The sequence below is a fragment of the Engraulis encrasicolus genome, chromosome 12 (assembly GCF_034702125.1).
Source record: "Engraulis encrasicolus isolate BLACKSEA-1 chromosome 12, IST_EnEncr_1.0, whole genome shotgun sequence".
NCBI lineage: Eukaryota > Metazoa > Chordata > Actinopteri > Clupeiformes > Engraulidae > Engraulis > Engraulis encrasicolus.
Window position 1 is genome coordinate 37,726,508 of NC_085868.1, and position 12,267 is coordinate 37,738,774.

General features: G+C 42.7%; 1 protein-coding gene across 2 annotated transcripts in view; it reads left to right on the plus strand.

Moving 5' to 3' along the window:
• Window positions 1-12,267, plus strand: part of ube2f (ubiquitin-conjugating enzyme E2F (putative)) — a 41,477-nt gene that overhangs the window by 2,366 nt on the left and 26,844 nt on the right. For both annotated transcript variants that reach the window (XM_063212125.1, XM_063212126.1), the window contains 3 exons: window positions 3,866-4,000; window positions 8,235-8,264; window positions 8,695-8,760. In XM_063212125.1, the coding sequence (XP_063068195.1) occupies window positions 3,886-4,000; window positions 8,235-8,264; window positions 8,695-8,760 (211 nt within the window). In that variant the 5' untranslated portion in view covers window positions 3,866-3,885. The remainder of the gene's footprint in view (window positions 1-3,865; window positions 4,001-8,234; window positions 8,265-8,694; window positions 8,761-12,267) is intronic.

The following is a 12,267-nucleotide window of genomic DNA, read 5'->3' on the forward strand; positions in this document are numbered from 1 at the left end:
ATGTTTATCAGACATTGGGATATCTTCTCATAGTGCGACTGACTGGCTATTACATTCTACTATTACTATTCTATTCTATTCTATTTTACGCTCCATGGTTAGCAGACATGTCTCCTAGTGCGTCTGACTGGCAGTTCTGTTCTGTTCTATTCTATTCTATTCTATTCTATTCTGTTCTATTCTATTCTATTCTATTCTATTCTATTCTATTCTAGTTTGCTCCTTATCGGACATTTGGATGTCTCCTTCCAGTGTGTCTGACTGTCATAGTAGAGTTTGTGTGGGCCAGGACGGGGAGGCTGATCAGTTCTGAAGTGCTGCCAGCTTTCATCGCCTCCCCGGTCCCACAGCCTCGACTCTCCCATCCCACACACTGCTGCTCTGCAATGGATGTCTGGAGCCTGAGCCGGGCTGAAAGCAAAAAGGCCTCGGAGGCGATGAGATGCGATGCGTGGTGCTTTATTGGGTTTGCTTGATGATGTGGGACAGCGTTCCCTTAATGTGGTGTCTGGTCTGTTGGCTCTTCTAGACAAATTGCATCTTCCGCTCTTGCCAGTCCCACCGCAGTTGTCCGTGGCGTCTGTTTAGGCCTTGTTGTCGAGTGCAGCCTGCCAGCTGATCCAGAAAAATGGCGCCTGAACCGCTGAACTTGGGTCATTGTTTTTTTTTAGTTTTTTTTTTTTAAACACATTCAATACCAGCCGTTTTATGGAATTTTAGCTGTAGACTCCCAGCCAATTTCGTCATTTTTTGAACAGCCACCGAATATTTTGTCTTCAACCCACAGACACATGTCAGGGCTTGTTTGAAAGGCCAAAATCTCAGCTGTCTGTATATTTACGGTTTGTTTCTAGATACCATTCCGAAGTTATTCCACTTTAAGCGAGCACTGGTTTAGGCAGAAATAGCGTTTTTCACCATTCGAACTGAGATAAAGCCTTTTTTGTCAAAGGTGCGCTCTTTGACTCTTCGAGTTTAAATTGCGGGTCTAAATGCATTTTCACGCCCGAAGAACAACTCCAGTAGCTTCCAAGTAAACTATTTTATGAAATTCTGAAATATCTAGATCCCGACTTTGTAGGAGTTTTGACTTTGTAGGTGTTTTCATGATCTATGTCAGTTCTGTTCATCACATTATTACGAAAATCACACAGAATGTGCATTAGAATGTGTAGATTCAGAATCCAATAAAAAAAGAAAACGTAAAAACGTAATTTTACGGTTTGGGAGCCAACGCATCGGAGGCAAAAACGTATTTTTACGTGACTTGGGAGTGAATGTGTTAAGTAGCAGAGGCCTGGTGGTGCAACAGTTAATGCTGCTGTTCATTTTTTTGTGAATTCACCAGCTATGAATGTTTTTAGATTATTCAGTAGAAAAAAGAAATCATACATTAAGTCTTAGGTGTGGTAGCACCAACCTGACGTCTGCTACCAAAAAATGTCAATGAATGACCCACTTACGGTAAATGCCTTTTTATTCAAGAAACACTTCATGGATGCACTGAGACGAATCCTCAGTCATGCATCCAGTGATTAAAGCCATATGCAAATGATGCTACAATTCTTAGCAGTTGGAGACGGAGTAGAGAAACTTGTTTTGCTTAGTCTTCACTGTAAGACATTTGACGGGTAAATGGCTTTAAGACATTCCTTAGGGCAAATGTCACACTCCAAGACAACCACAAAGCAGTTCTGCCCTTTGTACTGAACAAACTTGGGGTGATTTACCTTGTTTGAATGTCTGTTTTTCCCAAGATGTCCCTATAACGGGTTCAAGTGGTAGGCTACTTCAGCAAAACTGCAACCTGTGCTGGACTTGTCTGACTGCAGACATACACAAGACTTTTTTCACAGCATAAGCACACAGGAGTGTCACTTTACTCAGTCAGCTTCAGTTTCAGAAAGATTTTGTTATCTGATATATTATGAAAGATGTCAGCTATTGCAAGTTGCAAAATATTCAGCAGTTTTTTAAGGACAAGGGGAAAAGATCCTCCACACATGGGTTGACTGCTAAGCTATTTAGTTTGGTTCCAATGCAGTGGCCTTTTTCTGTAAAGAAAATCAATGGAATAGTTAACACGTTCACTGTTGTAACAACAGTTCACTAGCACAATGTAGTTCAGTGTCAAGTTCATCCAAAATAACAATGTTATCACCATGATATTTCCAACCAGAAATGCACTCAGAGAGTGCAGACATCTGCCAAGGAAGTTATTTTTATGGAATTAGAGACTGGAATTACAAAATTCATCCTATTCCGCAATGGTGAAGAATCTTTACAAAATTCCTGGGTTCGGATCGTGATCCGGTTCACCACCAAAATCACCTTTGGCCATTTGCAACAACTCCACAAAATTTCATCCAAATCCACTCATAACTTTTTTAGTTATCCTGCTGACAGACAAACAAACAAACAGACAGACAGACCAATGGGATCGAAGACATAACCTCCTTGGCGGATGTAAAAAGTCAGAGAATGCGTGCAGATCAGTGGCACAGTCCGAAACGTGCCATTAAACTTTTGTCTTGGAGCATCGAACAGTGTTGCTGACTTATTTTCCTTTCAACCACCATGACATTGAAATGATCAACTACTATGTGATATTTGATGTGTGATAAGGTGTGCAGCACACGTGATGGGCAGGAAAGCAGGCCTTTTTATTAGTGTGTGTAATATTGTAGAAATTTTTCAAGACAATAATGAACTGCACAAGGTGCTTTGTGATCCCCAGTTACCGTAGTGATTTGCCCAGACCCATACCCAGACCCATTCATTCTTCTAGCATAGTGTTTCTCAACAGGGATTCTATAGCCCCCCCACCCCACCCCCAGGTCTTTGGGGGGCAAGGCAGCTGAGAGGGGGGTGCCTACCTAGGAATGGGCAATATGACGATATAAATCGTGAATCGTGATATCGAGTACTAAATCGTCTCGAATCTGCCAAAGTGAAGAAATCGTATAGATCGTCTTGCAGAGGATATTAACTATCAGTATCAAAGTGATGTTTACTTACTTGTATCTATTTGTTGTCTTCACTTTTATTCTTTACATTATTGTATTCTGCACTTTATGAGAGTGTCATCAGTGTGTTAACATTTAATTAACTGCAAATTACAAATTGCTAGCATATCAAAATTGATTTTTGTTATTTTTATTTTTTGGATGGAAGATCGTGATAAAAAATTCAAAATCGAGATTTCATGTTAAGAAATCGTGATATGACATTTTTGCCATATCGCCCACCCCCATGCCTACCACCTTGACAAGGTCCCTAATGGATGAAGAATTTGTATTGCAAATGTAGTTTTTAACAAAAAAAATTGTATCCTGTTGCATACAAATCTGCACACCTTGGCCTTTCTGATGTTGATCATCGTGTGTCTCGGTTGACCGTCCACCACCTTGACAAAACAGAAATTCAGCATGAAACACTGGGTGTAGGGCTGGGCGATATGGAAAAAAAACAATATCACGATATGGATTACTTTATATCACGATAACGATATATATCACGATATAGCACAGTTACATACGTCTGCAGTTATTCTCTTTATTTGCTCTTTATTTTTTCATGTCGCAAAACAACCTTTCTTTAAAATGGATCTTTTTATTCTCATTTTTTACAGTTACATTAACTTATAGTGTGTATTGTGACAACATGAAATGTAATTAAATGATATTCAATTGTATAAAATTGATAAAATTACTATCACGATATAAACGATACAGGAGAAAGGTCACGATATACACTTTTATATCACGATAACGATACATATCGTCATATTGCCCAGCCCTAACTTAGTGTACAGTAATGAGTGTGGCGTCCGTTGACCATTTGGCGTTGCTGCGTGGTTCCGCAGGTGAGAGAGAGGGGCCGGCCATGCTGACGTTGGCGAGCAAGCTGAAGAGGGAGGATGTACGGGCTGGTCGGGCCCCTGGGGGCCCCTCTGACTCCACCCACCGCGTGTCTGTGCGGGATCGCCTACTAATCAAAGGTATGTATTTACAGTACTTTCTAATGCATTAATGCCTCTTTTCCACTGCCGGTTCTCTGGTAGGGCCTAGAGCATGACACAGGAGTGGATTTTCACTCCCGTCCAATCCCGGTCCCAGAAAAAAATCCCATTCCGTCCCATCCCGGACTGGAGTAAAAGAAACAAATCCCATCCCGTCCACTCCTGAAAGGAATGTCTCCCAATCCAGCCCACTCCCACTCAAAATCAACCCCAATCTCGTTTCGTCAAAAAAACGAGGCTTATTTTGTTTGTTTTTTAAAGCGGCATTCCCGCTCACGTTCATTTTTATTCCCGCTCCTGCCCGCTCCCATTCATCTTTATTCCCGCTCCTGCCCGCTCCCGTTCATCTTTAAAGTTTTGACTCTCATCCCGCGGGAATCCCGCAGGACTCGCGGGACCCACAGGAATTCCTGAAAAATGTCATCCTCTAGTAGGGCCTACGGCTCAACCCAGCACGACTCGGCCGCCACGTCACGTCACGGCCGCCACGTCGTGCCTATTCGTAAAGCAAAAAGTGGCGGCAGAGATGCGCTGTGTCGAGCTGTAGGCCTACCAGAAAACCGGCAGTGGAAAAGAGGCAATAGTGACATTAGGGGATGCTGGAATCTTAATAGAGAAATGTAAATACCGCTTGCCCTTTAATTAAAAACATATTTGCCTCGTATTTACACTCACACCTGCAATTAGTATGTCCTTGGCAATCCTGCTTTATATGACCATCATCAGCCCCCATTTTACCAAACAGTTCGACATGTCACCAGTGTTTCCCATTTTATTTCACTGAGGTGATAATTTCACCCACTGCAGTCTAAAAGTAGAACAGAAAAAAAATAACTGACCTTTAGCTTGTGTCTTGTTTACCTTGTGTGTAAGTACTTCATTTTAATTCGAAGAAATGTTATAAATGGACAACCTACTTAACTTCTGTATGTCATGCTACTGTGACATACAGAAGGAAAGCCCACAGCCCTCCCATTTTACAGTATCAATTTTTTTTCATTCTAAATGCTAATATGGCTAAATGAACATTTAACCTTTCAGAGACATCTTGCTAATGTTAATATTTAAAAAAAAACAATGGGTTTAATCGGCTCGTAGAAATGTGCCTTTGTAGTATACCGTAATTAATTTGACTTTGTTGTTATGACATTAAGTTGTTTTGGTACCCATTTAGAGCAGGTCCCAGGAAACGCTTCCAAAATCTGCTCATACACTGGCATTCTTTCTTCAGGCAATGCCTTTACTTTGTAGCTTCTTAAGTTTACTTTTTTATCGACAGTATCAGGAACAATCACATTAGTACTGTAACGTCAAGAATGAAAAGTAATCAAAGTGTCAACTGTTAGTACCTTAATTGTTTTTTTGTTCGTCTTCATATTCCATTAGTGAACTTAGCGGTGTAAAGGGATGAAGGGAGAAAACATTATTTACTCAGTTTAGATCATAAATCCGTGGTTGGCATGTGTGGACATATTTAATCAACACTTGTCATGGTTCTCCGCCCCTCTTGGTCTTAAAATTAATCTTGGTTTTCACACACACACACACACACACACACACACACACACACACACACACACACACACACACACACACACACACACACACACACACACACACACACACACAAAGACGTGCAGACGCACCTTTGTTTTCTCGCTTATCTGCTAGACTGCCAGTTGCCTTTCCACTTCCCCAGAACATCAAGAATCCAACCATGTCTAAATGTATATGGCTAAAGAGTTAGCACAAAAGGGAAATCTGGGAAAGTGGAAAGTCAACTGGAGCATTCCGCCAATTGATTCTCCTAACTAGTTTTGATAAAAATTGTCTTAAACACTTCTTTCACTGATGTCGCAAAAAAACCCTGTCTTTTTTCATCCACTCCTGTTTATTTTTAATCATGTCGCCACACAAATTGACGCTATTTCAATGATGTATAGAGTGCAAATTAAGGTAATACAAAGAAAGAAAATGGTACAAACGTGTTGCACAGCAGAAAGCAGTGGTGGACACATTGCCGTATGCTATGTACATGTATGTATGATTCATAACCACATGTGATTGAGACCTGGTTGCTTAAAACATCAAATAGAAGGAAAAACATACATTTTCATGTCACTATTGTTGTTATGCATTTACATTGTTGTTGTTTTCTATTCAGGCTAAGGCAGATTGAAATTGTGCACCTGCCTCCTTCTGATTGAGAAAGGTGAAATTGGAATTGGGCCTTCATTTAATTGTGTGTAAATGTAAGCCTTTTGTTTGCACCACTACAAGCATCAGTGGAAACACTTTTAGTCCGCTCTGCTTTAAAGGCGAAGGCCAAGTGTCAGGGTGCCAGTCTATATTTAACTCAGGTGGGGAGAGTCACAGCGGGCGAGACGGAGAGAGAGAGATGGGGGGGAGCAAGAGAGAGAGTCAGACAGAGCGAATGAAGCACTGTGTCAGGCGCTTGGATGCCGAGGCCCAATACGCCCTTTATGATGGATGGAGCACAGCGCAGCGACCGAGAGATCGGTTTAACAGGGACCCAGAAGACGCCAGAGTACCATCTCTCCTCCTCTCTCTTTGTCCTTTTCTCTCTTCTCTTCTCTTCTCTTCTCTTCTCTTCTCTTCTCTTCTCTTCTCTTCTCTTCTCTTCTCTTCTCTTCTCTTCTCCTCTCTTCTCTTCTCTTCTCTTCTCTTCTCTTCTCTTCTCTTCTCTTCTCTTCTCTTCTCTTCTCCTCTCTTTTCTCTTCCCTCTTCTCGTTCTCCTCATCTCCTTCTCTGGCCCACTTCTGATAGCGCCGAGGACGAGGTTGCGAGGGTTTACTAGACAGGTATTCCTCTGCCGGGGCGGCTTAGAGACAACAGGGCTGTGACTGTGAGGCAGAAGAGGCTGTGGGGAGACTGGGAGACCCAGAGTTTTCCTAGTCTTCCATGACTGATCCGGGTGGCCGGGGAACAGAGAGTGCGCAGCAATAATTCAGTGTCACTGTCGAAGAGTTTTATGCCCGAAAAGGTCATACTGTGTCTAATTACACCAGTGTTTCCCATACATTGAGGAAACTATGGCGGCCCGCCATAGTTTAAATTTGGCCGCCATAGTTTCCGAAAATGTAAAAAAAAAAAAAAAAAAAAAAATTTTTTTTTTTTTTTTTTTTTATTTTTTTTTTTTTTTTTTTTTTTATACGATATCCGTGTTTGTTAAAAGCGATTTCAATTACGATTTCCTTCGCATTTTCCTCCTGGAGTAAATACATCCTATAGAGAAAACCACAAGTGCTTGAAAGAGAGAGGGATCAAAAGCCTTGTCAAGTTGTTGTAGTTAACTTGGGTTTGGGAGCAATAAAAAAAAAAAACCTTACGAGAAGGGACAGTTGGGATGAGTTTACTAACACTCCCCAGGCTTTGTTTTACAGTTGTAATGAGTTAGGTGACAGGCCTTCATTGACAAGGCAGAGGAGACATCGGGCTGCATATAGAAATTAATGTGTAATGAATGTGAATATAGACATAAATGTGTAATATGTTGTTCAGCCCTTTTAATGGGAGGAATTTTGAAAAACTGGCCCTGTGACCAGCACCCCTCATGTAGAATGTGTACGCCTATGTGTGTGTGGGGGAAAGGCATAGCCTACCCTCTTAGACCCTTTTTGTTTATGCGTTAACAATTTCACAGCAATCTTAAATTCTTATCTCTGCTCCTGTTTTGTTTTATTATTTTTTTTCATTACATACACCCCTGCAAGTGTATTATGTAGCCTTATTTCTCAAAATATAAATGGCTGAAATGTAGGCGTAGGCCTATAGTTTCTCCATGCGCCAATGTCATACTGTACTCATTGTTTTGCTATTTTGCATTTACACTGCGTTAATAGCCCCCCCCCCCCTCCCGGACAAAAAAAGGCCAGTGAAAAGACCCCCCCCCCCCCCCCCCCCCCCCCGGACAAAAAAAAAAATCCCGGCTGCCCCCATAGTTCCCAAAATTTCTGTGGGAAACACTGTACTCTTTTCTGGTTTTCTTTCATTTTATCCCCTCTTTTTCTTTTCTCTCTCTCCCCTCCCTCTCTTCCACTCACCCAACCACCTACCATCTCTCTTGCTCTCTCTCTCGGCTCTCTCTTGCTCTCTCTCTTGCTCGCTCTCTCTCTCTCTCTCTCTCTCTCTCTCTCTCTCTCTCTCTCTCTCTCTCTCTCTCTCTCTCCCTATCCCTTTCTCTCATTTGCAGAGGTGGCAGAATTGGAAGCCAATCTTCCCAGTGAGTGTGCTTTTCCTTTTTTCCCCCCTTCCCTCGACTCGATATCCAACAACACACAGAAGATCACCACTTTTTCTGAAAAAGGCCAGGCTGTTTTTTCTCTCTCTCGAGATCTCCTCTATTAGTTCCTGTATTATCTCTGCCCTGGGGTCGGCCTCATCGAACGAAGGGAAAATGAGACCGTATGAGCAATGGAGGCAGTTCTGCTGTAAAACAAAGCTGTGTGTGTGCGTGTGCGTGTGCGTGCGTGCGTGTGCGCGTGCGTGTGCGCGTGCGTGCGTGTGCGCGTGCGCGCGTGGTGTTTATGGGCCATTGTGTATCTGTGTATGTGTTATACTGTACTTTTGTGGTAACTTTTCATATTATTTGTAATTGGAGTAAAGTACTACCGTGGGTCATTTTTCTGTCCAATTTTTCTTTGCTTTTCCAGATACCTGCAAAGTCACATTCCCAGATGTGAACAAGCTGCACCACTTTCAGCTAGCCATAAGTCCAGGTGAGTCTGTCATCGAAAGCAGCACCATCATAGGCAGCACACCAGGTTTACCTCATGCAGTGTTGTAGGCTACACTATTGGGCTAAGTCTGTCTCAAGATGGACAAAGCAGTTAAGAACTACCATGGCCTGACTTGATAACATTAATCTCAGACAGTTTCAAGATGTTTTATGAGACTTTCATGAATAACCATATTGCTGTTTCCCTATGTTTTTGTTTTGTTTAAATCTCTACACAGAGGCAAACGGCAAGTACCTCGACTGGTTAACAGTCTCATGTAGTCTGTTGTAGTATGTAGCATGTAGTCCTAATGAGCATAGCACACCAATCATTAGACGTAAATATTACATTGCATGCATTGATGTGCACATTTGGATAGAAAAGGATGGAATCGAACGTTAACAGAGCAGTGCTCTGCACTTTGTCACAGCCATTGCGCTAAGATTGATACCTGGAATTCATGGCCTATGATTTCTGTCCTGTATGTTGAGTTATAGGATGCTACTACTAGCATATCACATCATATCACTATGGTCTATGATAAGACATTTTTCATGCACAGCTGGACTCAATGGTTTGAAATTGATGCACAAGCCCATTGCGACAGAAGTATTTCCAGCACAAGTCCCCAGTCTTTTCTGTACATGATGTGACTGATGCATAATCATCCCTCCCCGCTTTTGGCAACATCTGGAGCTATAAATACATGTATTTGTTTATATGTTGATACTGATCAAACCTACAAGCCAATGTCTTTAATTAATGTCCAGGATCTTGCAGCTTTTGTGTATTGCAGTGTTCTCCTGCGTTGCTCTGAATGCAACCCTCCACTACCACACACACACACACACACACACACACACACACACACACACACACACACACACTGTGTCTCTCCCACACACACTGCAGCTGCCTTGCTGATAGGGCGGTGTTTACCAGATGTAATTTACCATCTTTGCTCTTTCTCTCCCTACCTCTATGGAAATCACTTTGAGGTCCTACGCCACCGCATTGCTCCCTCCACCTACTCTTCCTTTGTTTACGACCAAATAAGCAATCTGTTCCCTTGACCCTGGCATTTCACCGGAAAGACCTTGATAAATAAAACAAAAACAAAGACAAATGACAAGACTCAAACAGTCCGCTCTTTTAACCCATTGATGCCGGATGCTGCGTCGCACAACATTCACCCTAGCTGAGAGTTGGATGACACTGCTTGAATTTTATTATTTTATGTTAGAGCCGAAATAACATATTCTCATGCAGAATGGGCGTCTTAGCTTTTAAAAGCAATTCAATTCATGCTTTTATGTGGTTCAGAGGATATTTGGGTTTTCATAGACAGACAATTTTCCAAAAAAAATGGATTAGGGTTAAAGGGTTAAATGAATGGCTCCAGCGTCCTAACAATGACTCTGCCCGGATGTTGTGTTGACTCCTCGCCAAATGGTCCCCAAGCGCACTTTCCCAAGTTTGTGGGTTAACTTGCCGTAATTAAATTTGTTGGACCTGCCCTGATGGATTTCTCACAGTCCCGCGGTCAAGGCAAATACGGGATTTTGTCGTGTATTATTTATTTTTTTGAATGAGAAAGGGTTAGAGCCGTGTTTCCAAACCAGGGGTTCCTGTACCACTAGGGGTATGCGAGCACACTGCAGGGCGTACTTGGAGCTTAGTTTCAGTAGCATAGAGAAACTGATATAAAACTTGACTTAGGGGGTACTCATGGCACAACGAAAAAAGGCTTAGGGGTACACAAGACAAAAAAGGTTGGGAAACACTGGGTTAGAGGGATTAACAAGACACAGGGTATTAAAGGAAAGCGGACTTTTCAAACGGAGCGTGATGCCTGCACTGATTAAGCAAACATGCCACCCGCTGCTGGGCTCCCATCTTTGTCCTTTTGTCCGTCCCCATCAACTATTCATACTTACCAGGCCCTGCTGACGTCAGGCATGATTTATGTAGGAGACGCGCATGTAGGAAGCAGATTTGAGTCAACATGGGTTTTGGTATCGGTAGGCGTTGTAGAAGTCTAGAGGCAAACAGTCCTCAAGATGATTGTGTGCAAGTGTGTGCGTGCGCGTGCGTGTGTGTGTGTGTGTGTTGCTCCTTACTATGCAATGAGCTTCTTACTATCATTCCTCACCCAGCCACTCATCCGCAAATGCACACACACACACACACACCAAGGGGGGAAAACATGCTTGCTGTACGTATGCGTGGGTGTTTAAGATTTTAATGCGCACACAGATGCTCGAATGCAATTTGCTTCATGGATCAGGTTCAAGAAGCCGTCAAAGTAGCCCTTTGGTGGTTTCCATTGAACCGGCTGACTCTCCTAATTAGTGGGTGTTGTGAAGCGGCACTAACATTGTACAATTAATGAGTGAAATTAGCAGCTGCAGTGGGCATACACATGCCATTCGCTTTTCAAAAGAAAAAGCAGCGGGAAACGAGCCTCTTGGCTGCCAGACCTACTGTACCTGGACTATCTATATCTCTTACTTGTCATCTTTATCTTTAACTTTAACTTTAACTTTAACTTTAACTTTATCTTTTACTTGTCTTTTCTCTCTCTCTCTCTCTCTCTCTCTCTCTCTCTCTCTCTCTCTCTCTCTCTCTCTCTCTCTCCCTCTCTCTCTCTCTCTCTCATTATTGCCTCTCTATATGAACTGTCATTCATACACATTATCTACTAAAGATTATTCTGAAATGAGCACAGAGAGCCTGATGGGCTTTCGTAGTTTCTCTCTTCCTCTGTCTGTCAAAGTTCTGCTCCTTTCCTCGTTACATTCTGTGTCTTTTGTTCCAGCTCTGTCTGTCTCTATTATTCTCTTTAAAAAAAACAAAAATCTGTTTCACTGCCTTTGTCTCCTCTTATTTTCTGTGTGTCTTTGTCTTTCTTTAATACATGGGGATGGCGGAGGCTGGTCATATGTCTATTCTCATATTCCGCTTTACTCCTTTTCCTCTTTCCTCTCCTCTCCTGTCTCTATTCTCCTCTCTTCTCCTCTCTTCCTTCCCTCATGTCTTCTAATCCCCTTTCCTTCGCTCTTTCTCTTTTCATATCCAAGCTCTCCATAGGGCTCCATACTTATTTAATTTCATTGCAAGGCACTGGTGGAGGAGGGAGAGGTGGAAGCGCGAGCGAAGAGGAGTAGGATGGTGAAGGTGTAGGAGGAGGAGGAGGAGAAGAAGGGATGCTGGTTAGGAGAGGGCGGTTAAATCAATTTCTCTTCTCAGCGACTGCCCTGCGGAAGACGCTGGAAATGGACCGCCGAGTCGAGTCGAGTCCCAGCCAGCCACGGTGGCGGCGTCTAGCCCATCTCCCCACCGTCTGGCCCCTGGCCCCTCGTTCATCACACACGCACACCTGTCCAAATGACTCGCTCTCTGGATATTTTTTCATTTCATAGACAAAGATGGAAAGCGCTATACACTCACACTCACAGGTGCACATGCACAGACACGTGCACACACGCACAGACATGTGCACACACA